Source organism: Vitis vinifera, chromosome 10 (genome assembly GCF_030704535.1).
Source record: "Vitis vinifera cultivar Pinot Noir 40024 chromosome 10, ASM3070453v1".
In the NCBI taxonomy this organism is placed as follows: Eukaryota; Viridiplantae; Streptophyta; class Magnoliopsida; order Vitales; family Vitaceae; genus Vitis; species Vitis vinifera.
The window spans coordinates 10,961,928-10,988,927 of NC_081814.1; the positions used below are offsets into that span (position 1 = coordinate 10,961,928).

The 27,000-nt window shown below is 36.3% G+C and overlaps 2 protein-coding genes across 9 annotated transcripts; one reads left to right on the forward strand and one right to left on the reverse strand.

Annotated features, from left to right (window-relative positions):
* The first annotated feature begins 460 nt into the window (after positions 1-460).
* Positions 461-20,838, forward strand: LOC100253260 (uncharacterized). Of its 8 annotated transcripts, none has more exons than XM_010657367.3 (12): positions 461-543; positions 728-776; positions 1,244-1,396; positions 1,489-1,544; positions 2,625-2,690; positions 2,831-2,938; positions 3,247-3,313; positions 4,755-4,839; positions 15,935-16,095; positions 17,863-17,964; positions 18,544-18,766; positions 20,451-20,838. In XM_010657367.3, exons 2-12 carry the CDS (start codon positions 738-740, stop codon positions 20,582-20,584), a joined length of 1,194 nt encoding a protein of 397 aa, XP_010655669.1. In that variant the 5' UTR covers positions 461-543; positions 728-737; the 3' UTR covers positions 20,585-20,838. The 8 variants fall into 8 exon arrangements, with proteins under 8 accessions (XP_010655669.1, XP_010655665.1, XP_059596088.1 ...); XM_010657363.3 differs by having other exon boundaries at positions 462-543; positions 1,217-1,399; XM_059740105.1 differs by having other exon boundaries at positions 464-543; positions 1,217-1,396.
* Positions 20,839-21,187: 349 nt separating this feature from the next.
* On the reverse strand, positions 21,188-26,255 carry LOC100248135 (uncharacterized). The gene is made up of 5 exons (XM_002276385.5): positions 25,942-26,255; positions 22,327-22,467; positions 21,865-22,104; positions 21,698-21,757; positions 21,188-21,549 (listed from the first exon to the last, which is right to left on the reverse strand). The coding sequence occupies exons 1-5, from the start codon at positions 26,050-26,052 to the stop codon at positions 21,445-21,447; spliced, it is 657 nt and encodes a 218-aa protein (XP_002276421.1). The 5' UTR covers positions 26,053-26,255; the 3' UTR covers positions 21,188-21,444.
* Positions 26,256-27,000: the final 745 nt, after the last annotated feature.

Consider the following 27,000-nt stretch of genomic DNA (forward strand, 5'->3'; position numbering starts at 1 on the left):
CACAACTACGCAAAATAAAAATTCTAGTACCCGAAAATTTTATTTTCTAATAAAAATAATTTTTTAATAGGAATAAATTTTTTATAAAATCATGAATTAATTGATTAAAGGGGTAAAATAATTTTCATATGTATGAATTTAATTTTTTTAGTATTGATACTCGAAAAGTAACTCATTTTACATAAATACCCTTAATTATTTCAAAAATTTATATATAGATTTTAATAAAAATGATTATTTTTATAATAAAAAAATATGTGTAATCTTATTAAAATGTGACAATAAAGAAATAGAAGATATTTTAAGAAAATTAAAAAAGATAGGGTAAGATTTCTTAAAAGTGAACAATAAAATATTAACATATGTGTCAATTTACTGATTAAAAGGGAAATAAAATAAAGTTTGTTTAATGTGGGTGAGAATTGAAGGACGAAGACATGTTATTTAATGAAATTGTGGAAATTGTGGCTGTCACTTTTTGCTTTGTGCATTTTAATGTGACAGCTCAGCCACACTCTGCTCCAGCTCTCCTGGGAATCTAATGTATCAATGCATTTCTGAATTGATTTCTATGATATAGTTTTCACGTTTTTACATTATTTTTATGTGGCTTCTTTCTTCTACTCCTTTTTCTTCGTCCCTGGTCTCCACCCGGACAAAGGGATCAAAGAAGAGAGACAAGTATCTGCTGATCTCATCTGAAGATTTTTCTTCTCATTCTCTCTAGATTTTCGTCAATGGCAGACGAGCCTTTTCTCACTCGCTGGTCCTTTCAGGTGCCAATTCTCTATCTTTCACTCTGTTTGGTTACTGAGAAAATTTAGGGAGGATCAGAAATCGAAGTCTTGAATCGTAACCTTTTTTTTTTTTCTTTTTTTATCATTGTGAAGCCTCTACTAAATTGCGGTTGGTTATTTTATTTGTTTCGGGAAATTTTCGAAGTTTTCTTTTGCATTTCTTCCTTTGCCTCCACAGCCAGAGGGTTATGATGATTTTTATTGCGTTCAGATCGGATCTTATTACCATTTTTCTTGTAGTTATTTCGTTTTAATCTATGTCTCAACTTGAAGCCTAGATACGAGCGGTTTTATTTTTATTTTTTTGGTTTCGATAATTGGTGCTTATGCGATGTTGCCTGTGTGAGTGTGAATCTTGTAATGAATCAAAATGTGTGGGCAATTTATGCCTTAAATTGAGCCAATTTGTCAATATTTAGGATTTTAAGATGTTTTATGATGTCAAGTTTGGGAGAAAGAAGGAGCCCGAGAAGCACGATGCGGCAGAGAGTTCTGGTAAACCTGTGTCAAATGGGAATTCTTCAAATGGGACAGCTAATGGGGGTGGACATGTAAAAAACACATCTGACCTGGCCATTTATGAGCAGTATCGGACTCAGGTAGTTCTGATTTGGTTCCTTGGAAGGCGATGGTAAAGGTTTTTTTAGTACTTGGTTGGTTATTTTATATGCTTAATTCTGTTTGATTTCAGGAACGGGGATCAGCCAACGGCAATGGGGTTCTGTCAGATAGATATGATGAGAAACCGTATGATTCATCATTCATTACCTGAAATAGTTGGATAGTTTATAATGCTTCTACTAGTAGTCTTAGAGCAAGACAATCCATACATTTGCAATCCCACCACCTTAGTTCTTAACTGCATGTATAAGTGTAGCCGGTTGAGAAATGGCAAGATGATGCTATCCAGCCTACCCTAATATACTTTGAAGTGAACTGTGGGATGAGGCCTGCAATCATGGAGGATAGATCCACTATTGTCAGGAGTAATCAAAAAATAAAAAATAAAAAGAATATCCAGTTCCTCAAAATTAAAGAAATAGGAACACCTTAAACCTACTATTAGGTTTAGCATAGCTTCCATCTTCTTATTCGATATTTTACTATAACCATATATGCTAACCTTTAAAAATTTCTCTAAATGACAAAGTTTTGTTACTATCTGGATCAAGAACAGCATAAAGAGCTAGACTTCTAACATTTGTTTCACACTGGATAATAGAATGGCATTTATACAAGTTGTTTCAAAGTTTTGGGTGTGATATTGATACAATACTGTGGATGTGCATCCCCAGTCATATAAGATTTGTGTCCTCAATAAATTCTGGAATAGAGGTAAATACATGTATGTTCATTTACCAGTAATCACTTGCCTACAACTTCCAAATGTAAAGATGCACAAGTCAGTTTTAATTTGTATCATCGAACTTTACCAAACTTGTTAGGTTGGTTCTCTATCATCTTCATCAACAAACATAAAGATAATATGATGACTAATATTTCATGTATGAGACATATGAAAACAAACTGTTTCAAGGAGTGAAGGGACAGAAACAGATCAAATAAATGGACCATGCTTAGTATGACAAAGTAGCAATATGCTGCACCTATGTCAATAGTGGTTGAAGTTGGAGTCTTTGGCATTCTATCATCTTGATGTAGATTAATCATCTTAACATGTCCTGGGAAGGACCTAATTTTTTCACTGATTATTGACTACATATGACACTACATCTTTTTGTTTTTGGTTTTCCCATGAGGTATGAAACTAGTGAAAAGTTTTGCTTCATGTGGGAACCTGCTGACAATAAATGTTCATTTGTTCAGGCAGAAGTCTCTTCTTCCTTCTTTTGAGTCTGCTGACATGCGTGCCTTAGGGGAGAGTTTAAGTAGGTAATTGAACTTCTTACTTTGGACCTGTAATATATCTGTTATTTTTGCAATCTGTATTGTGCATGTGGCCAGGATTTTCATATTCTAACAGAAGATCTGAAAATTGTATACCATGCTTCCTCGCGTTATTGCCTGTCCAGGGATATCATTCGTGGGAGTCCAGATGTGAAGTGGGACAGCATCAAGGGTTTAGAGAATGCCAAACGTCTGCTTAAAGAAGCAGTTGTCATGCCAATAAAGTATCCCAAGTAGGTCTTGCTGGTGTAAATGCTCATTGACCCTGTTCACTTTGAAACATGCAGTAATTTGGAAACTTGTACTTTTTGTAGAATAACTAGTGTAATATGTCGAAACTGTGGTGATAGTAGTTGTGAGTCACCAATGCTTCTATCCATTCAGATAGAAGCTGATTTCAGTTGATAATAGATACCTAGTTACTGTGAAGTGTCTCAACTTTTCATTTTTGGAAGATTTACTATGAACACATGACGAATTGCCCAAAGATAATGCTTTGAAATCTTCATTTCACAATAAGCTGACCTATCCCTTCATCTAGGTACTTTACTGGTCTTCTATCACCATGGAAAGGTATTCTCCTTTTTGGTCCTCCAGGAACAGGAAAGGTTTGTGTTCTACAAGTTTTATTATTATTTTTGGTGAACCTTTTATTTATTTTATTTTTATTTTTTAATGCTTTATTCATGTTTCCTTTTCATCTCATTACATCTGCAGAACAGTTAGTCATATTGATTGTACTTTCCTGTTTAAATTGAATTATAAATCCCAATACACTAATACGAAAAAGACTATTATTTCTATTAAAAGCTAAGCTTTACGTATACTGACTCCCTTTTCTTTCTTCAATAATAACCAATGTACCACATGCTTGTGGGATCTAAGCTCCCCTTATTAAATTTGGAGCAGGCCATGTCATGAAAGGATGCCACGTTGTAAATTTTTTTTGGAGGGGGGTGGAAATAATTTATTAAAGGTGCTTAAAAAACGAACGAGTGCAACCCAAGTAGATGAATACAGAGATCATCAAAGGCAAACGGCAAGAAGACCTGAGCTCATACTGAGAAAGTCTACAAAATCAAGAATGTTATTAAAGTTACAACCAAAAATTCAATTACACCAATAATACAAAGAATTAATAAAGAGTTTTTTAGCACCAACTCCGAGCTCTCCACACCCTCAAAAAGACCACATCAAGCAAAGTGAAGGCAACCTCCAAAATTTTATCCTTTTCTTTGCCATGAATCTTCTCTGACGACCAAATAAGAACTCCTCGATTGTAGCACCCATGACATATTAAAACAAGAAAATACCAAATTCCATAAATTGTAAGCCATTCTATAATGAATCTGCTCCTCATCAGTTTACAAAAGAAACAACAATTAGCTAAAAGCCATCCCTACTTCTTAAGCTGATCTGACATATGAATTTTCTCCTAAACTAACTCCTAAGAATAGTAGCTGACCCTAGTAGGCAACCGCAATACCTAAACCTCCCTCATAGGAAAGGACCCTTCCTCAACTTATCTGAACAATCTACCTCAGAAATATAGGATGGACATGCCAAAGAAAACCTTGAACAAGGGGGCCATCCATACAGAAAGTTTAGAAAGTCCTCTATCAAATGGCTCTTCTGGATTGGCAATGCAGTACCCCATGTGCCAAATAACATCAAAAGAACCTGAAAGCATGGTTATCTGTTATCAATCAGTTTCATTTTAGTGGTCATATTTTATAATATATGAAAATGTAAGGATGCATCTAAATGGGTTTGTGAATATTAACTTTCCTGAAACTGGAAGCTTGTTGCATGCCTAATTCTGGCTTAAAAGTACACAAACCAATTTTTGTGCAAAGCCGCAAGGATAACATTATGCCATTATGCAAGATGATTCCTTGGGAAAAAGAAAGTGGTTAGCTGAACCATCTAAGGTCACTTGCTATGTTAACTTGCCTTTCCAAATTTCTCTGTCATGATGTTGCTTGATCATGCTCTTCTTCTAGGTTGAATTGTTAATTGTTAATTGAAATCTCCATTCTTTTGTTGCAGACTATGCTTGCAAAGGCTGTCGCAACCGAGTGCAAAACCACATTTTTCAATATTTCTGCATCCTCTGTTGTCAGCAAATGGCGAGGTATGTCAGAGTTGAAAGATTTTCTAATGATCATGTTTTTTGATAATGCTGTTGCTCGTTCAACCTAGCTACGAAACTGTATCTTCTGATTAGGTTCTCTGATAGTTTTGGTCACTCATTCACGTATCAAAAAGATAAAAATAAAAATAAAAATATTTTGTTTCTCATTCTACATATAAATGAATATTTATTTGCTTACAAGGATTATTTATGTACATAATTAGATTTTAACTGTTTCTTTCTTTCTTTCTTGCTTTCTACTTTATTTACAAAAATGTCCTTATCTTCTTCTTCTTTTTTACTTTACCTTTTTTTTTTTTTTCGTTCCTTCTGTTCAGATTTTATAGTGCATTTTTTTCCTGTAGGATTATCTTCTAAGTTACATGATAGATTATAAATTTAGTTACATAATAATTCTTACAATCATCAATGCATGGCATTTGGACATTTGGATGATAATGATAATGATCCATGTCATAATGTTTAAACTGGATTGTTAAGAGGTAATAAGGCAGACAAGAATATGGAGCTCAGAAGCTGGGGTCTAAAAGGTTTCTTTGACATCAATTTCATCTACTAAATGGAAGATAAATATAGTAGAGTCATGAAGGTATTAATTTTTTTTATAAAAAAAATTAAGAAACATTTCCTAGCATTGAAAATGAAGGAAAAAGTACAAATGAAGGATGAGCTCTCTTTCAAAGAAGGATACAATCATCCAAATGACAAAGGAAAAGGAAGAAAAATACATCAGAACCAAAGAGGTGTCTATGTATGTGGTGCTGTATTAGTTTTAATGACAATAACTATTCCCAAAAGTATCCCTTTACGTGGTTGCTCAATTAGAGAATTTAGATCTTACATTGGCTATATCAACTTTCTCTTGCAAAGTTAGTCAGCTCATCAATAGTACAAGTTTTAAAAGGTTGAATAAGTGTTTTCTTGCGCCAGCTCTTTATTAGGATCCCAAATCTTTAATACAAAATTTCTTTGGACCCTGAGTACCAATGAACCTTAAAATTCCTAATGAATGGCATCTATATGTTGTGAGTTAAGATTTTAGGAACATGGAATATGTACAAATCTAAAACAACAATTGGATAGAGCACATGTTCGAACTAAAGTTATTGGTGAGAGAAAAGTGTTCAATTCTTTTCTACCCTCTATCTCTCTGTATTGTCATCTTCCTCTATAATTATGTATACATCCCATAGTTTATTATTAAAGTGGTACATTAAATAAATTCAAAAACTTTTATACTGAGCCGCATGTACAAGGTTCATTAGACTGAAATTTATGACATAGCCACTGCATGGGATCTCAGACATTTGGAACCTCCTTTTGGCAGCATTTGGACTGGCTCCATAGAGGTTTTTTTTGGAGAACTTTGGCCTAAACTGGGATAGCCCTAGGAAATATCTGCCATAAGTATCCTGTCAAGGAATATTCATTAATTCTGATAGAAAAATGTTTTTTCCACTGAAAGGTTTGTTGTAAATTACCACTTAAGATAGGCAACCGATCAGCTTCTGTGTTTGCATCTCCATGGTCATCAGACTTCAGGACATTATCAAAACAATTTGCAATTTCTTATAGAAATCAAGATAGTAGTTCATTAGATCCTGAATTCCTGGATATAGGAATAGAAACTCCATGGAGTCCATTGAGCAATCCTAGTGTGTTTATAGCTGTTATATAGTTGTTTTGCTGTCTCCCCCAGTGTGGATATGATAGTGCCCCATGTGGATGGCTTGAGTCCCACAGCAATAAGCCCAGCTGACCCAGTCCAGTGCTGTAGATTTAACCACAGGCCAAAATGAATCCTATTTAAACTATTTGTCATTTCAAGGTTGGGGGATTAACTCACATCACAAAATAAGGACCTGTGAAGCAGAATTGATTTGGGATTTTACTTTTGGCTGCCATATGTCTCCTTGGTTAGTGCCATATGAGAACAACTGAATTCGAAATACTCGATATGCCAATAATTCAGGAGAAGGATTTGCTCATGAGCATATTCTTTCTGATGTTTCCTTGTACAATTTGTATATTTTAAAGCTAGATTAACGATTGATATTGTCATGTAGTTATCATGTTGTAGCTCATCAAAACTCTTAGATTTGTGAGGTAGGGATCTTAAACTAAATGTTATAGTTTCCCCTTTTCCCCATTATGGACATTCATGACTTTAGCTTATAATAAATAATTAGATCCCTTTGGTTTCATTGAAGTAGTCTGAATATCAACACTATCTTTAGATTTATAATCATTACTAAATGCCATAATATTTAAATATTGAAGGGAGAAACAAGTGAATGCTGCACTTCTCACTGAAAAATGGAAGTTATGTCTCTAGATTTATAATCATGACTGAATGCCATAGTTTCTAACTATCGAAGGAGAAACCAGTGAATGCTGCACTTGTCAAATGGATGTTAGGCAACTTCAACACTGCCACAAACTAGCACTATACTTACATAACATGGCACAACCATTGATACATCTAAGAATACATATCCTACATCAACAATCATGGACAACAATTATTGTCCTACAGATGTTAAAGTAGTACTTCATCACATAAGCACAAGGAGTGACTTCACACTTGGATCAGTGGTTTCAGAGGTGGTTACTGTAACATGGTGTTATAATGGTACTATAGCATCTAATAGCATGTTATTTGAGAGAAAAAGTTGTCTTATTTGCTAAGAAAATAATAGCAATGATATTTATTTGTGTGTGTAAGGGGGATTCTGTTTGGATCCCTCTTTTTACCCCTCAGACCTCCTTTAAGTGATTTTTTTTTAATTAACAAAATAACGTTATGGTGAATTGAGCAAATTGCCTGTCTTCTAATATGAAATTCAACCCAAATGAGTGGGCTATGTGGATTTACCCTGCTGAAATTTTTAAGCTTGAAGCTAAATCAGTAAAATCCGTAGGGGTGGATTTTAAACATGCTTTTAAAAATATTTTCATCTTTTTATTTTTTTTTCATATTTTTAAACTATCAAAACGAATTTTGAATTAACAATTTTTTATTTTAGAAGTACTTTTAAACTTAAAGATAGTTGTTTAATATTTTTGATAAATAAAAATATTTTTTACAAGGCACTAAGGGGCTGAGCAGCCCCTGTTGCCTAGCGAACTAGGGCCAAATGACTTTCCAATTTTTTTTTATCCATTTTCCACTAAAAAAACTTCACCTCCTAGGAGATTCTTGTGAGCTTTGTGTGTGGATTATCCTATGGAGCTTTTAGTGGCAACAAATTGACCTTGGGAGTATTGGAGAGGAAAGAACTTGAGAGGAAGAAAGGAAAAGGTGAGGAATAATGTGGATATTGGAGGCAGGAAGATAAGAAGATGAGTATTTGAGGAAAGAAGAAGGTATTTGAGAAGGGGATTTTACGGGGTTTTTAAAGTTTGGCAGAAAATATAATTTAGATAAAATATTTGAAAATTAATAATTCGACAAAAAAAAAATGGTAATTTAAAACTTTCCAAATATCTCAAAAACCCAAAATTTATTAATAATAAAAAGTTTAAAAAACTAGTAACTTAATGTTATTGTTCTTTAAAATAATTATTTTTTATTTCTTATTTTATATAATTATTTATAAAAATAAAAGTAATAAAAACTTTTAAAAATAGTTTTTAAAAAATAATTTTTCTCTTTAAGAAGGGATTTGAGGTGGTAGATGATATAATATTACTCAATTTGATGATCCAAGAGGAGTTTGGGGCGGTGGACAGCGGTTAGCAACAGCAAGGTAGGAGAAGGTAGCATTTGTGTTTTAGTGTTGTAGAACCCAAGGTGAGAAGAGAAAAGAGAAAAAACGACTTCTTCAATTTAGACAAAAGTGAAAACTTTTCACTTTTTCCATTCAAACAAAATTATTTTTAAAAAAATGATAAGTTGAAAACAAACAAGTATAAAAGGATGAAGTTTGAAACAGAGTTACTTGAGTAAAAAAAAAAAAGAAAAGGAAGAAAAAATAGTCATAGTCTTCAAATAACATAAAAAAAACTAAATTAATCTTTACTAAAGAAAACTACTACTAATAATCCATTGACAAGACTATCCTCTATTCAAATGGTAACTGGACCTAGCGATGTGTTCTCTCTCTCTCTCTCTCTTTCTCTCTCCAAAAAAAAAAAAAATCCTTGGAAACACAGTAGAGGTTCAATGTAGAGGGGACACTGTTGAATGAATAACCAAATTTTCCTGAAAAGCTTGAGCTTGTAAGATTTGAGCCCACAATGTCAATCATGTACTCTGCCCAATCTCATTTATTGGCCCTTGTCAAAACAATCAATCCCCAAAGGTAGAGATCAGAGGGACTTTGAATTCAATTAGTCATTTTCTTTTTCCATCTTTTCTTACCTTCTGCCCATTGGTCAAACATATTCATGTCAACTACACTTGTTGTACATGACTGATGACAAAATGCCGGTAACTTCCCTTGGGGGTAAGTGTTGGTTTGGTGTTGAGTTGAAGACGTTTGAGATTGGCATAGAGGAGTTCAAAGGAAAGGTGTGTGGGAAGATTTGTGAAAGAGGTCCCAAGTTCTCTTCATGGATCAGATTCGGAGGGAAAGGTTTGTCTTTGCTGCTAGAAGGGGTGGAGTCTTGTTGTGGTCTAAAGGAGAGAGCTCCCTTCCGGAAGTTTTGGTCGGAAGGAGATAGAGACTACAGTCTGGAAATCCATAGTAATAGAGCAGGGTGTTGTGAGAGATGTGGAGAACAAAAGATTCTCCTTGGCTTTTCCTGAAGGAAGAGGGCTTGTTGGGGGTTGGAAAATTCTCGCTAGCAAACTGAGAAGTTTGGGAGTCTTTCCCCTTTAGGGGAATGGAACTCTATTGGAAAACCCCATGCCATCTCAAGTTTCGCCAAGCAGAAGTGAGGAAAAAAAGGATCAACTGAAAAGAGACATAACAACTCTTTGGGATTGCTCTACGCCTCGTGATGCTGTTTGGATAGAAATTGAGAAAGAGGTCCTTGATAGAAATGAGGAGTTGCTAGATAGGTGTCTTGTGGGTAAATGGGAGGGAGACATTGGCCACCTCCCTGACCTTGTCTCCTTTTGCTTCTGGAGTTTGAATTTGCAGAGGAAGCGGAGAGGGTGTCTAAATCAGGGGTGAGACGTTTTAGAGGAAGAAGCTTTTGTCTAGAAAGATGGAATCCCTCCGTTGGATGTCTTGAGGGAGGAGGAGGGGGTGCGCACCTTGTGTGGGTCAGAATTTTGGGCCTCCCTCTGCATCTTTGGGGAAGAAACCTCTTCAAGAGGTTTGGGGACTCTTGCGGGAGATTTGTGGCTGTGGATGAAAACACAGCTGAGCGCTGAAATCTTAAATGGGTCAGAGTCCTCGTCGAAACCAGAGATTGGCAGCATCCAAGCTCGTTGCAGGTGGTAGCTGGTTCTTCTTGTTTCGCTTTGCAACTATGGTGGGAAGAAGAACCTTGCATCTCCACTGTGCTCCCCTCCCACGAGCTCGGTGCAAGGAAGCTTAGGGATGATGAAGTGGCCCCTGCACGCGCTAAGGGGAGCGTGGGCACCTTGGCCTCTTCTTCAACCTCTCCGTCGCCTGAAAAGCTGCCTCGGACAAGACCGATGCAGCTGATTTCCTTACCCAAGCCTATGAAGAGGATTTGGGCCAACGTCCAGATGCTAAGGCCCATTTAGGCTTAGCCTGCGCCAAGACCTTTGGGCCTGGGCCGGAGAAGGCCCACGTCTCCGCCAAACCTGGGCCTTCCTTTAAGGCAAACGTCCCTGCCCTTTCCAGCGTTTTAGGGCAAGGAAGCCCTAGATGCTCGTGTCTGAGAAAGGAGCCCCCACACCGACTCCTGCCATCGTTGAGACTCCTCAGATGGAACTGTCGTCGCCTGTAGCTGAGTTTTCTCTCCCCGTCGAAACCCACAACTCTCAAGGTAAGCTTTCTTTACCTCCGATCTCCTCGAGAGGGGAACTTTCTTCTTCTTCTACTCCTTTCTAGGATATGGGGCTTGAGAGGGAAGGGGGATCCTTTTCCGGTCTTGTGGAATCGTCGCCAAGGGAGACGGAAGTATCGCCGAATCCCCTATCCATGATGCTCAGAGATGGGTCGACAGTGGTTCTGACTGAAGCCCCGAGTCTTGGTTTGGAAAATAATGTGGCGAAGCAGAGGGAATCGTCGGCTGATCCTCCTTGTGAAGAAGGGTGGTCGGAAGAGGAGCTTTCCAAACTAACTCACTTTAGCGAAGTCTTGGGAATGCCTGTCGAAGGGCATGAAGTTGAAATTTTGGCCCTGCTTAAGAAACTGAAGTTGAGGACTAGTAGCAGCACCCTTTGCAAGAGACGTAAGAAGAAAAACCATGCTCTACCCGTTTTGAAAGAGAGTTAAAAAGATTTGAAATGTTCAGTTAGTTATGGGGGGACATCAGGGATAGCTAAAAAATCCGGTCAGAGCTCCTGGGAATTGATTCCAGTTGATTAATGAGAAGTAAAATCCTTTGCTGGAATGTACGAGAGCTTAATGATATTGAGAAAAGAAAGATGATCAGGGGTGTGGTGAGGAATCAGAAACCAGATTTGGTTTGCCTAATGGAGACGAAGGTGAAAGATATGTCTCTGCAAATGGTAAACAGTGTGGGAGTAGGAAGATTTCTTAATTGGGCATCAGTGGATGCTAGGGGTGTGGCAGAAGGCCTTTTTCTCTTTTGGGATAATAGAGTCTTGGAGAAGTTGGAGGTGGAAAGCGGGGGGTGCTCCATCTCTGTTCGTTTCAGAAAACTGCGTTGATGACTTTACTTGGATTTTCTCTGGAGTATACGGGCCAGTGATTGGTAGTGAGAAGGAAGAATTTTGGGAGGAGCTAGGAGCCATCCGTGGTCTTTGGGAGGACCCTTGGTTCATAGGAGGGGACTTTAACGCTGTAAGATTCCCAGAGGAAAGAAGGAATGCCCCAAGTCTCACAGCTAATATGAGGAGATTTTCAGAGGTGAAAGGGGACTTGAGACTGAGGGATTTTGCCTTGACTGGAGGCCCTTTCACTTGGATAGGGAGTTTGAATTCTCAGGCTGCCTCTAGATTGGATCACTTTTTGATTTCGGACCAATGGGAGGACCACTTTTCTGCAGTTACTCAATATGCTCTTCCTCGTCTAGTTTCTAATCACAACCCCATAGTCCTAGAAGTTAGAGGCTTCTCCTTAGGAAAAAGTCCCTTCCGTTTTGAAAGTATGTGGCTGAAAATTGAAGGTTTCAAAGATCTAGTAAGAAGTTGGTGGAATGGTTACTCTGTTGAAGGCTACAGTAGTCACTGCATTGCTGAGAAACTAAAAGCCCTCAAGAAGGATTTGAAGAATTGGAACAGGGAGGTGGTAGGCAATGTCTCGTTCAATAGAGTAGAGACTTTCTCCCGCCTGCAGTGTTGGGAGGCCAAGGAGAATGAGAACCCTCTTACTCCTGGGGAGGTGGAGGCTAAAAAGTTGGCTCTTGAGGACTACAAGAAATGGGCCCTTCTGGAAGAAACTTCTTGGAGACAGAAGTCAAGAGAAATCTGGTTAAGAGAAGGTGATAAAAACACCAAGTACTTCCACAAAATGGCCAATGCTAGGGCAAGGAGGAACTTCCTGTCTAAAATTAGAGTGAATGAGGTGTCTCTCTCTTCTATTCATGAAATCAAAGAAGGAGTTTGCAGAGCCTACCAATCCCTCCTCTCAGAATCTGGGGATTGGAGGCCTAGTATTAATGGCCTAAACTTTAAGGTGCTGGGGGAAGGCTTGGCCAGCAGCTTAGAAGTAATGTTTTCTGAGGAAGAAATTTTTGCAGCCTTGAGTAGCTGCTGCGGTGATAAAGCCCCAGGCCCGGACGACTTCACAATGACCTTTTGGTTGTTTTGTTGGGATGTTGTTAAACCAGATATTTTGGGGCTCTTTAGGGAGTTTTATCTCCATGGGACCTTCCAGAGAAGCTTAAATTCCACGTTCCTTGTGCTCGTTCCTAACAAGAAAGGAACCGAAGATCTAAAAGATTTCAGACTAATCAGCCTGATAGGGGGTGTGTACAAATTGCTTGCCAAGGTCCATGCTAATAGGCTGAAATTGGTGATAGGGGAGGTGATTTTTGATTCTCAGCAAGCTTTCATCCAAGGGAGACAGATTCTAGACATTGTTCTAATTGCTAGCGAGGCCTTTGATTCTAGATTGAAAGACAACACACCGAGCCTCCTCTTTAAGATGGATATTGAGAAGGCATTTGACCATGTCAACTGGGACTTTCTTATGGATGTGAAGTCCAAGATGGGATTTGGGCATCGATGGATTAACTGGATGGAATGGTGTTGCTCTACGGCTACCTTCTCGATCCCCATCAATGGGAGCCCTTTGGGTTTCTTTCGTAGCTCTAGGGGATTGAGATAGGGCGACCCCTTTTCCCCCTATCTTTTCCTTTTCTGCCATGGAAGCTCTTAGTCAATTGTTATCAAGTGCAAGAAATGGGGGCTTTATTTCCGGTTTCAAAGTGGGAGGAAGAGAGGGGTTGATTGTGTCCCATCTCTTGTTTGCTGATGATACCTTGATTTTCTGTGACGCTGATGCAGAACAGTTACAATATCTTAGCTGGACCTTTATGTGGTTTGAGGCGATTTTAGGTTTAAAAGTTAACCTGAGCAAAACCGAGGCCATCCTAGTGGGGAAAGGCTTGAGACTCTTGCCCCGGTCTTGGGTTGCAAGATTGAGAGTTTACCTACCTCCTATCTGGGTCTCCCCCTTAGGGCCCCTTACAAATCCACTAAGGTGTGGGATGTAGTGGAAGAAAGATTCAGGAAAAGTTTGTCTCTATGGAAAAGGCAATATCTCTCTAAAGGTGGCCGGCTTACCTTGCTAAAAAGCACCCTCTCTGGCCTCTCAACCTACTTTCTTTCTCTCTTTGTGATTTCCAAAAGAGTGTGTGCAAGGCTTGAAAAGATCCAAAGGGATTTCTTATGGGGCGGAGGCGCCTTAGAGAATAGACCTCACTTGGTGAGTTGGAAGATTATTTGTGCTACTAAAAAGGATGAAGGCCTGGGCATCCGCAACCTAGCTATCCTTAATAAAGCCTTACTTGGGAAGTGGCTGTGGAGATTTGCTAATGAGAATGATCCCTTATGGAAGCAAATTATCTTTAGAAAGTACGGCCTTCGAGAGGGGGGGTGGTGCTCCAAAGGTGTGAGAGAGCGTTATGGGGTGAGGGTTCGGAAGCCATCAAAAATGGCTGGGAGAACATTCGAACTCACTCTCGCTTCATCGTAGGGGACGGTACTAGAGTGAAGTTTTGGAAGGATGTATGGTGTGAAAATCAATCTCTGGAAAATGCTTTCCCAAACTTGTTTAATCTAACAGTCAACAAAGAAGGTTGGGTTGTTGAGGCTTGGGAGGAGGACAAAGTTGGGGGCAGTTGGGGGCTTTGTTTTAATAGACTCCTAAATGACTAGGAGGTGGGGGAAGTGGAAAGCTTGTTAAGCAAGCTTCATCCGTTGACCATTAGAAGAGGTGTGGATGGCTTGCTTTGGTGGAGAGAAAACAAGAATGGGACCTTCTCAGTCAAGTCTTTTTATAACTCGTTCTCAAGGGGCATTAGACCTCCTTTCCCGGCTAAAATTATTTGGACGCCTTGGGTTCCAATTAGGGCTAGCTTCTTTGGTTGGGAGGCGGCTTGGAGCAGACTGCTCACCATTGATCGCCTAAGGAGAAGTGGGTGGAGCATCCCCAACAGGTGCTATTTGTGCAAAAATGAAGAGGAAACCATAGGTCACCTTCTTTTGCTTTGTGAGAAGGCCAGAATGTTATAGCTTCTGATCCTCTCCCTTTTTGGGGTGTAATGGGTGATGCACTCCTCTGTAAGGAGGAACCTCTTGGGATGACATGGTTCCTTTGTGGGCAAGAAAAGGGAGAAAGCTTGGAGAGTTGCCACTCTCTGCTTGATGTGGACCATTTGGAAAGAAAGGAATAGGAGGGCCTTCGATGATGTTGAGAGGAATGACCAAGAAATTAAATCCATTTTTTTGTACACTTTTGTGAATTGGGATAGGGTGTATATAGAGGATCACATTTTCTCTTTGATTGATTTTGTAGACTGGTTAGCTACCAAGTAAGGGTCAGACTTGTTGCCTTATTGTCTTTTGTTCTTTTGTTCCTTGGTATACTCCGTGTATACTCTTTCTTTAGCCTCTTTGGCTTTTAATGAAATTTCCTTTACCTATCAAAAAAAAAATGTACTCTACACCCTCTCTCACATGAAGCCTCTGTTTTTAGGCTTATGCATGGACTAAATTAGGTAAATAAACATGTGGTGGTAAGGTTTTGAATAGATAACATCCCACCAAACAAGGCCTTGATATCATGTTGAACAAACAATTTTCCTAAAAGGCTTAAGCTTGTAGGATTTAGTCCCACATTGTAAATCATGTACTCTAACACTAAAGACACGAAATTCGCAAATAACATGGCAAAATGTGATTGATTACTGGAAACCAAAAAAGGGAACTAATGGAGGTACCCTTACTGATAGTATCACATAAATTGACAAGAAAGCAACAACTTCTCTTGTTTTGCTTTTTATATTGGTAATAAATAAGTGAATCAAACCGTTTTCAATGTATTATTCAGCCAATAGGGTCATGTTTATAGCGTAAAATTAAGTTTATAAATCAGATGAATGGGATCAGTTATCCGAAATTTCTCATATAACCACTTATACATGATGACCTGAAATTTCTCATATTAGCCTGTCCACATGATCTTCAGTCCCTTTTGTTACATGCTTTGTTTATATATATCTTAATTTCTTGTCAATTATATGATGTCCAAAGTCAATTTAACAGCCTACATTTTTTTGATAGGTAATTCAACAGCCTACATGATACATTGACCTCCTGCTTTGCACATAAAGTGATGAGACCTTACCCCCTCACCACGCACCACCCCCCGCCCCCAAATATTTGACAAATAGCACTCTTCTAATCCTATAAGCAAACTAGATAGTTTATGATATCTGATATGCATCCTTTTCTTAGATGATGGACTGTCAGCAAGTTATGGTGGGAGTGTATCATTCCTTTATGTTTTTGTTTATGTAGGTGATTCAGAGAAGTTAGTGAAAGTGTTATTTGAGCTTGCTAGGCACCATGCCCCTTCAACTATATTTCTTGATGAAATTGATGCGCTTATCAGTCAACGTGGTGAAGGACGCAGTGAGCATGAAGCAAGTAGACGGTTGAAAACGGAACTACTCGTACAGGTGATCTTTAATCTTTTCTTTCTCTTTTTTATTTATTTTTATTTTTATGTGATCACATCAATATCAATATATATGAAATGCATGGCCTTGTCAAACTCAAACATAGTCAAAGCCTCATGAATAATAGGATATCCTTATATTACAATTTTGAAAATCCTGTTTAGAAAGCTCATTTCCTTTGTTTCTTTTTCTTGGATGTTGTTGTGAAAAACAAGTTCTAGAGGCATGAAAAATCAATAAAACTGAGGATAATTTTTAAAAATACCTTTTATGGAGAAGGAAACACATCGTCCTTAAAATGAAAGCTGCTACATTGTATTTGCATAATGGTTACATTTCAGTTAGGAAGAGTTCTGAGTAACTACATTCATAATCCTACTATTATAATTCATTTGGTTTTGAAGGTGCTTGTCCTGGACACTAACACTTGCTTTGAGTCTCCTTGTGTAGGTTGTTTATGTACATAGTCTTTATTCATTCTACTTATTTCAATTAGACTCTAATTGGAGCTTGAAGACCTCTGGGGCAAAGGAAGGCCTCAGAGTGTAGCTCAACAATAATGCCTTCTAGCAATTGAACCAAAAGGTTTTGCGTTTGAGCTTCTCTAATATTTAAGTGGTCTAGGGTGTAAAGGGAGTGGACCCATGTCACTTGTGGTTTGCTTTGTTGTTAGTTGGGATAAATGTCTTACCACCGAGTTGGATTCCCCATTGTCAAAACAAAAAAGAAAAAAGAAAAACGAAAAAACTTCTATGGTAAAGAAATAAATTATAAGGAAGCAATTTTCTTTTAATTCATTGTCATGAAAAATGCAAAAATAATAATCGAGTTCAAGCTCTTTCTTCTTTCACATTCCCCATTTTCTTTGTTACATTAACAAGCCAATCCATACTTGTATTTAGATCATTTGTGCATTTACCTAAACGCGATATACTAGTCATTATGCATTATTTTTTAGTTAGTGAGTATTAATTATGTGGCAATCATAGATTTAAATATCACCTAACATTGTGATATGCTAATTTTAATTATATCTTGGATATGTAGACAAAGCTTTTAAAAGATACAAAACATATTTTTGAGATGATGATATCAGCAGATATATCAACTAGAGATGGGCATTTTCTTTTAACTTCCACCTTTTCTTTTGCACTGCTGCAGTAAAAATCCAAGAACTATTAATAGAATGGGTTATGGAATATCTAATAGGTTAAGATACCTGGAGCAATTTTACAGTGACTACCAATCATGAGCTGTTATCTGTTATAACAGGAACTTGATGTGGTAATGACCTGTTGCAGTGGTGTAGCATGTTGTACTTTGAAATGTTCATGTATTTGGATGTTAAAATTAAATAATTGAATGGTGTTTTACCGGAATATTATCTACAGGCTTGGTTACAGAGCTTTCTACCCACTGTATATAACATACTTGTTATGCTTGAACTTGATTTGGAATATTTTAATCCTAAATTGATCATTATTCTCTGTTTGTTTTTTTTAGATTTCATGGAAAATTTCACTTTTTGACAATCAATTTCCAATTTTCTAGTTTAAAATAACTATTGATATTCATATTGATGCCCTGATATTTTATGAACACAGACCATTTTACTGTTGATGTCAACATCTTTTCTTCCTTAAATTGATCTTATTGCATCTCATCTCACAGATAACTAACTCTGAATATTTTTTATTCATTGGAGATGAATCAAATATCACTTCAACTATACTTTCTCAGAAATTGATGACTTGGATTAGATTGCAGATGGATGGTTTGACAAAGACAGATGAGCTTGTTTTTGTTTTAGCAGCAACAAATCTCCCATGGGAATTGGATGCAGCGATGCTCCGTCGCCTTGAAAAGAGAGTATCCTTTTGATGGGTCAAATCATACTTTGTTTCAGATGGCATTTTTAACTTTCTGTCAGAAAGTTCTAGTTTACTATATATATGAGAGAGAGAGAGAGAGATTAAGAAGTTGCAGTTTATTGTTTGTGTTTATATAGGTGTGTGTGTGTGTGTGAGAGAGAGAGAGAGAGAGAGAGAGGGAGGGAGGGAGGGAGGGAGAGTGAAATGGATTAAAAAGCTCTAGTTTGTTTGTGTCTGCGTGTGTGTGTGAGAGAGAGAGATGTTTTTTATACTACACATGTCACCAATTGCAATCACTTTCTCATGTCAAGTTCACTAATTTATGCACAAATGAAGTTATTGAATGTGATCAGCTTCAAATTTTGGGCAACCAACTTCACTTAGTTTTGGTACAGGATATGATTGGATATCCGTAAGGTTCCTGAAACTTTTTTTCCCTCTTGCCATTCAATTTGTTTTTCAGCATTGAATTTTGTGTGTGCTGACATTTTTCTGTGTAATGAAGAAAGAGATTTTGCAACTAGAGTTCATATTATTTTATGTATTGAATGATTTTTCTTTAACCTTGGTCAATAAGATCCTTGTACCCCTTCCGGAACCAGAAGCAAGAAGAGCCATGTTTGAGGAGCTCCTGCCATCAGTACCAGGTGAGGAGAAGCTTCCATATGATTTGATGGTGGAGAGGACTGAAGGTTATTCAGGTTCAGATATTCGGTTGTTGTGCAAAGAGGCAGCCATGCAGCCTCTGAGACGGTTAATGGCACATCTTGAAGATAAAGCAGAAGTGGTTCCAGAAGAAGGTATGAACTTTTTAGAGGTTATACTACATGAAATTGAGAAATTTATAGACATGCTAATTATAGCAGTTTTCTTATGCTTGTACTTTTCTTTCCTTCCTGAAAGGGGAATAATAGAAGGAAAAAAGAAATACACCATAAGTCACACCCACATGCATGCATTCAAGAAGAAGTCTACACCCTCATATTTCTATGTAGTAATTTCTTTCTACTCGCTGCTAGATTTCTCTTAGGAGCTTTTGTGTCTAGATTCAAATTAATTACTATTATAGTGATTGCTTTCTACTTGCATACTCATATCACAATTATAGTAATTTCTCCCTACTTGCTGCTAGATTTTGTTTAGGAGCTTTGGTCTCTAGATTCAAGCTTTCATAAACCACCATGGATTAATTCCACTGCTGAAATTTCTAGGGTTTAGCAGAAGTAAAAAATTTAGAAACTTCAATGTTTGATTACAAAATTTGATCAACTTCCACCGGTTTATTCCATTCATATAGTGGATGAGGTAAATATTTTCGAGCTCAATCAAAGTATAGTATCTGCAAATTACTTTCCACCCCTGGAATAACTCAAGATAGAATTTATAGGTCAGGTTGTAGAATATGATAAAGCATCTCACTCTTTTGTTACCGTAAAACTGATTGTTTATATTGTGATTTTGACGGCCAATCTGTGTGTGTGTGTGTGTGTGTGTGTGTGTGTGTGTTGCTTGTTTTGATGGCTAATCTGTGTATGTATGTGAGTATTGGTTCCTCAGGAGAAAAACCTACGCTATTATCATATCTGACCTTTCCAAGGCAAATGTAAAAAAGTGAAAGGGGATCTATAGATGTGGCTTAAGTGGATTCAGCCCTGCTGTTTGCATAAAACACACCAGTTGGTACCATATATTAGAAGACAACCATAATTTCTAAAATGAAATTAAAGTGAATCATTTTGTTAGGATCCCTGAAAGGACCGTATGTTAACAAAGTTTTAAGGGCTACTTATAGAAACGAGTTAAATTCTGTAAAAGACATTATGAACCTAGCTTATCCATGATGAAGAACTACATGCCTGCAGGTTATCTACTTATTTATTTATTTATCATTTTTTTTTCTTTTGTATTTCTAAATTCTCAATAGACCAGTGTAGATGTCCTTTTTTTCCTAAATGTTCATATGCCTCAACATGGTTCATATTCAACACCTGTGTTGCTCGGTTGATTATGATGATGGGGTTAGGGTTCCTTAAGCAACTTGAATCTGGAGAATATTGAAAACGAGACAACAATTGTTCTGCCCTCAATATGCATCCCACTAAGTCTTAAATTGTCTTATAGTCTTGCCTTTAGTATGCCATCTGGTTAGGATTCTTTTATTTCTTTGAACATTTATTCACGTTCCTTCATGTCTGCTGATTAAATTGGCATATCAACTTCCTTAATGAAATCATGTAGAAGTACATGGGCTGATATGGTCTCATCCACTTATATTATCATCAGATAAATAAACTTTCCCAATACTGTTAATGCATTGTAATTATATGTCTATTTCAATTTGTATGCCAGTATCCTTGGTGAACCTGATAAAATTCTATTTTCCACCATCTAGACATACAGAGCATGCATATCTTTCTTGTAAAAACAGGATTTTTCTAATGCTTTCAAGTAATTTGCACTGAGAGATTAGTTATTGGCTTACAGAGCTGCCGAAGGTGGGACCAATCAAACATGATGACATAGAGACGGCTTTGAAGAACACAAGACCATCTGCTCATCTCCATGTCCACCGTTATGATAAGTTCAACACTGATTATGGCAGTCAAATACTCCAATGAGACGCATAAACTCTTTTTTTAACTGTTATACTTTCTTCCGGGGCCAACTGATTCACCATATTATTTTTCCCACAATATGTGGTGATGGAGAGTAGCGGTTATGGTTTTTATGTTTGTGATCTCAGTGTTTTTAAGACTCTGAATTAGCCTATCTTCATTGATTTCGAATGATCTCGATCAGGATTGTGAACAGGTGTTGCTCCAGATGCCAGGTTGCTTTATTATCATAAAAAAAATTTGAAATTCATGTTTAATCCGAAGGAAATAGTCCGTATGCTACAAAGGAAAGCCCACTCATCGAATTGAGCGTAGGATCGATCGTAAGAGAATGGCCCATCCCCTTAGCCACTTGATTTTTATGACACTCAAGACATGTGGGCACTGTGTCATGTGTCCCTTACACAACTTAGGAAAAGTGAATGAAATTGACCTTCATTTATATTCAAAGTTCCCTAAATGAATATCTTTGATGGATCACATTTATCAGGAAAATAAACTCCCTTACCCTTCCTGATTCCCATTAAGGTTTATGACCTTCATGGTAAATATAAACCCAGCACTTTCAAGATTGGCAAAATTCCCTTTTGCATGGTCTAAACTGGATTTGGATTGTTCAAGACGCCAATCAATTGCAGCATTTTGTGTAGTACATAATATAGACTCATAAATAGTCAAAGCATAACATGACACCATAGGGACCAAAGAATCTGCTTCAACTAGAACAGTGACAGCTCTCTCCAACATACCCATCATGTCACCAAAAATGAAAGGACCAAGTACTATAACAAGAACATGAAAAATAACTAAAAACACCATATCGTTTTTCAGGTGCTGAATGCATTCACCTCGACCTCATTTATTCAGTGATATCCCTTCAGTGGGTCTGCTGTCTTGCCAGATCTTGCATCAGACCATGCTTTAGCAATTGTTTGTTTCATTTCATCATCCCCTTCCTCATACATATTCTGCAATTTGCATATCACAGTTTTCAGAATGGAATAGCATAAAGCAAAAATAAAATCATCAAAATAAGGTTGAGTATGTGCATGCTTGTATCCACGTGCACCCACACATACATATACACAGCAAGCACAGAAATGAAGGAAATCTCACCTTCATTAAGTCCATAATTCCTGCCATAGGATCTCGTTCCTTGTCCAGATCTGGCTTCAGCTGTAATATCATCAAATCACACGATCACTTTCCTTTTCTTTTAAGCACAATCACACAAATTACTTCTGAAGCTAAATGATCTAATCCCTATCTATATAGACAATTACCTTGTCTTCTTTGAACTTCAAATCTAACCAGTTCCCCTTAGAAGCTTTGAACAATGTGATGATTACTCTTGTAGGTTTGATTACCACCTTACATTTCTCAGGCACAATCTCCTTGTTCAATTTTGGTATAGCACATCTGTAGTTCTTACCTTGAACCTCATGAAATTTGACATCAATGGACGTTGGCTTGAACAGTGTATCCATTTTCTCCTGCTCAACACCTTCCAGGGACACATATATCTGAGGGGAGGGAAACAGAAAATACCAAATTCCATTGTAAGAATACCAGGAAATCATATATTAGAATCCCAGGAGCAGTAGGATTTAGGAAACCTTTAGACATTTCTCAAACCCCAATACCCTTGTGGCTGCGTCCCCATCTCCAATGGGTTCCCACTTTTTCTTGAGTAATCATAAATAAAGAAATATTTAACCCTTTTTCACATTTAAATCTACGCATACCTTGACTTTTTCATTATCTTGATCCCAACTGAATGATCCAAGTGTGACATAGTTCAATGCTGGAGTGGAGGTAGCACTTGCTGGAGTTGGAAGTGGAGCAGGAGTTTGCAAGGTAGATGTAGAAACGGCTGCTTTTGATAACTAGAATGTGTACATGGAAAATCAATAGCAAATAAGCAGTTAGAAGGAAAATTTAACCTTAAAAAATGTTTTTTGGTTAGGCTTGCTCAAAAGGTAAGCATTATATAAAGTTTACAACTCAATAATTTAAATAATGTCTGCTGCATTACAAAAAAAAAACTATTAACATGGTTTCACAAAAATCTAGCAAATTGATAGGTTAACTAAAATATAAGATTTGGAAGATGGACAATGTAAGACTTAAAAGTACAAACTCCCATCTAAAAGTTGTACCCAAATATGTGCAACATAAGGATATAAAGCTTAATTTCTTTTCCTAGAAGCGATTACTCCAAGCTGTTCCAAGCACTTTAGAAGAAATCTAGACATCCTCTAACAGCATGTTCATACAGATTCACATTTATTCTATATATTGATGACTAGCCTAAAGAACACTTCTGCCTGTGACATGTTGCAACTTTTACCACATTTCAAATTTTTTTATCTTCCTAATTATATTACTTCCATAGATCTTTTATGTGCAACAGGCAAGAATGTGCACACAACCTTACACATGTATTTTTGACATACTAAATTCACTGTAAATTCAAGTAAAGTTACATATCATTATGCCAACTAGCTCAAAGAATTTTCCTTAAGGAAAAAATGAACAAATCTGGAAAAAGAATGCAAATACTTCAAGCATATAGAATATTGATGTATCTGGTTTAGTCGACAATTTTATTCCCTTTTTTATTGACTTGGATGCGACATACTTCCTTGGGTCTTTCTATTGTAAATTCAACACTGGACAATTTCATAATCAATTTCTTTTGAGGTATGCATGCATTTAAGGATGTTAGAGCTTTTTGAATGGCTAGTACATGAAATTAGGAAGCTCATTATGGAGAAAAATTTGCTAAACAACAATCAGAGGACTAAAGGAACAGAGGAGAACATTCAAAAACATCCATCCAATGTTCAAACACCCTCTTTGTGGCATTCAAACATTCGGGCTTCTGAATTTCCCAATTTTATTCCGTTCTTATTTAAAGTTCAATTTTATAAGTTTACAAAAGTAAAACTCTCCATAATTAAATCCATGGGTTTCCAAGTATAAATAGACATGTTTTATTTAAAATCGCATGCACGGGAGAATAGCAATTCTTAGAGCCATAAACTCTATCCAGTACTTTGGTGATAAAAAGGGTAGGAATTCGCACCACCATAGTTCTAAAAGGCACGCTTAAAGGCTCAAGGCGTCACCCCTCCCTAGTTATAGCACCTTGCTTGCCAAGATATGTGCCTTACTGAAAAGGCATGCCTTGTTGGCTTTACTCTTCCTTTTTAAATACTTTTATTCTTGAAATTTCTAATTATATATTGAATTTTATACAATTTCATTACTTTTTTTTATTGAATGCTTCTTTTAAATGTTTCAAATCTTACATTTTTTATTGATTGGATTAGATTTTGAATCATATTTTACAAAATAAATGTGCATCCTAGGTCACATTTCACTTCACTTAGACGCACTACGCGTTAAGCTATAAAAGACTTTTGTGCCTTAGGTGCCCCAAACCTCAATAAGGTATTAGAGGGATCCACTAAAGCTATGTTTGGTTGACCGCATATAACATGAGATAGGATAAGATAAGGGATATTATATCTTATCCCATATTTGATTGGTGATGGGACAGGATAAGTTATCACATCACTTATCTTATCCTATATTCAACCAAACATGGGATAAGATAAGTGGTAGGATATACTATCTACTATCTTTTTCATATCCTTTCTACATGAGATATGTTAATCTCATGCTAAGATATGAGATATGTATATTCCATGTATCATAAATTTATTTTGTTATTAATTTTTTATTTCTTTATATGCTCATTTTTCAAAATAATTTTTTTATTATAAATTAAATTTACAGTTAAAAAAGAAAAATTAAAAAAAATTATAAGATATGTTATAAAATGATATTAATATATGATATATAAATTATTTTTATATATCGAAGAACATAATATAAAAATATTTTATTTGTAAAATAAATATTTTAATCATGAATATTGTTAAACATAAGAGAAATTTAATTTTTTTAAATATAAAATATTGGAATATGATATAAATTTTATTTTAAACATTGAAAATTAATATATATTTCATATTATATTTATATTCATTTCACAAATTAAATATAAACATAATATATCCCATTGAATATACTTCCTTAGAATATCATATATATCCAAAAATATCATATCCCATTGAAAATTATATTCTAGAATATGTATTTTCTATCTAATGGGATATGATATCTTAAAATATACATATCTTATCTTATCCTATCCTATCCTATCCTATGCAAAAAGAGTATAGATACTTACAATATTAGACCCTAAGAAGTAGGAGCATTTGATTAGGTAAATATGTGTATCTTTTTCTCATAATTTAGAGATTATTTACACTTGATAAACCAACCATGGTTTTTTTTACACCCAGGGATTTCTAGGTGCTTTCTCCACTTCAAGTCCTTTTTTTTTGATAGATAAGAAAGAAGATATATTAATCAGGGCAGCCAAAAGAACAACCCACAGTATACAGAAAGTATACACCTACCACCAACACACACCACCAAAAGCCAAAGCTACAAAACAAGAATGACTTGAACCAAACCACCCTCACCAAGAGCCCATCCAATCAAGTCTCCACTTTAAGTCCTATGTCCATCTATGTGATTGAATATCTTGTGCATAGGATTGATGAGAAGGTGGTCATAATTCAAAACTGGATAATAATTGAGTAATTGGCATAAAATTTTTACTTTTGGGCATAATGGCTTGGACTATTTATTCAAACCCCCCCAGGAAGCTTAATGTTTTCATATAAGCTCAATGTTTTCCAATGTATTAGCCTTTCTACTCATTCCAGCAAAACTCCAACATCACAAAATCAATCTACTTATCTAATACCACATTGATTATCGCAAATCTGAAATGTCGATTGGGTTGCAGAAAATGGAGCAATAAACCTACGCACCGATAAATTGTATATTTGATCAATACAATATCCCAACTGCATGACGAGATAATAAACATAATCTATCTACAATTGAGTAGAGTGTCAACAAAAATTAACATTCCCTGGTTCCATCTCTTTACACAATCTACCCACAAATACGAACTCACTCACAGCACGAAAATGAGTCTTCGGCGTTACCCATTTAACAAAATAACAATAAGACACAACCCTCTTGTTTGGTTGCTAAGAAAATATGGGATGATGAAATTTTTTTTGAGCGAAATATAAAAGAACCAATAAACCAAACTTAGGAAGGAATATTTAAGAGTAGGATTGAATTAGGTTTTCGACATTTTGAGGAAAAAAAAAAACAACTGAAAACATCAAATATAAGAACTTCTATTCTTTTCATGGGTTATCGAGGAAACCAAATAATGGGTGAGAGAAATAGAATAGAAAGAAAACCTTTTCCAAGTTGCGAATCTCAGAGGAGATAAGTGAGACAATCCGAGGCCTCTTGGCAATGCTTTGGAGATGGCGAAGTTCCTCCAAGTCTAGCTCGAAATCTTCCGCCATATTTTCTTCCAACACTTGCTTAACAGAATGATGAAAAGAAAGGAACGCGATGCTCTGAGCGAGAAAGTGAAGGAAACTGGTAGAAAACGTAGGACTCAAGTGACTAGCGAGCGATGAGAGGGGCAAATTGGGGATATAAATATATTAGGGCTTTCAAGAAGGTTCTGGATTTGTACATTCTAAAAAGAACCAATAGAAATATAACACGCATAAAAATTTGGAAGACTTTATATGGGGAGCGTGGCACAGTCAATTGGGCTTAGTATATGGGATTTGGGCCTACTGTCGGTTTAGCCAAATGGACCAGATGAAGTTTCGAGTCTGGAGGCCCAGGCCATCAGCTATGCATGAAGCGCTTGTGCAAATATTTAACTTGCACAAAAATTAATAATATTTGCATGTGAAGATATTTCAAAATTAGAGCATCATTTTAAATAAATAATACTGAAAGATGAACTCATAAAATTTTGGAATCACAAATTACGAAGGGAATCCAGTTGATCGTTATTCTTTTAATACAAAATTTTAAAAAATTTAAAATAAGAAATAAATAAAAATAAAAGCAAGGAGTTGTGACATAGTTGTAACAACTTTTGAAACAAGGTACTAACACCACTTGAAAATGACACGAATTTTAGTAGGTACAAGTTAGATAGAATTGTATTTATATCTTAATTATGTAAACTTTGTATAATTTTTTTTAATAAACGGGTTTTTAAGTAGATACAAGTTAGACATAATCGTATTCATGTCTTAATTATGTCAGGTTTATATAATTTTTTTAAATAAATGGGTTGTATTCATGTTTAATTACTTAATCTATTTAACTCATTGACTCGTTCATGTCAAAATGAATTGTTTATTTAATCATGTCAAATTGATCTATTTATAATCTAATCCATTTATGATATGTTTAACTCGGTATAAATTTATTAATATTACATATTT

Bases quoted from the DNA above. Each gene is read 5' to 3' on its own strand.
- LOC100253260 (XM_010657363.3), top strand. From the start codon at position 738: ATGGCAGACGAGCCTTTTCTCACTCGCTGGTCCTTTCAG. The intron at 777-1,216 runs GTGCCAATTCTC...GTCAATATTTAG, and splicing joins TCACTCGCTGGTCCTTTCAG to GATTTTAAGATGTTTTATGA. The intron at 2,939-3,246 runs GTAGGTCTTGCT...CCCTTCATCTAG, and splicing joins ATGCCAATAAAGTATCCCAA to GTACTTTACTGGTCTTCTAT.
- LOC100248135 (XM_002276385.5), bottom strand. From the start codon at position 26,052: ATGGCGGAAGATTTCGAGCTAGACTTGGAGGAACTTCGCCATCTCCAA. The intron at 22,105-22,326 runs GTATGCGTAGAT...CCCTCCCCTCAG, and splicing joins AAGATAATGAAAAAGTCAAG to ATATATGTGTCCCTGGAAGG. The intron at 21,550-21,697 runs GTGAGATTTCCT...TGCAAATTGCAG, and splicing joins GAATTATGGACTTAATGAAG to AATATGTATGAGGAAGGGGA.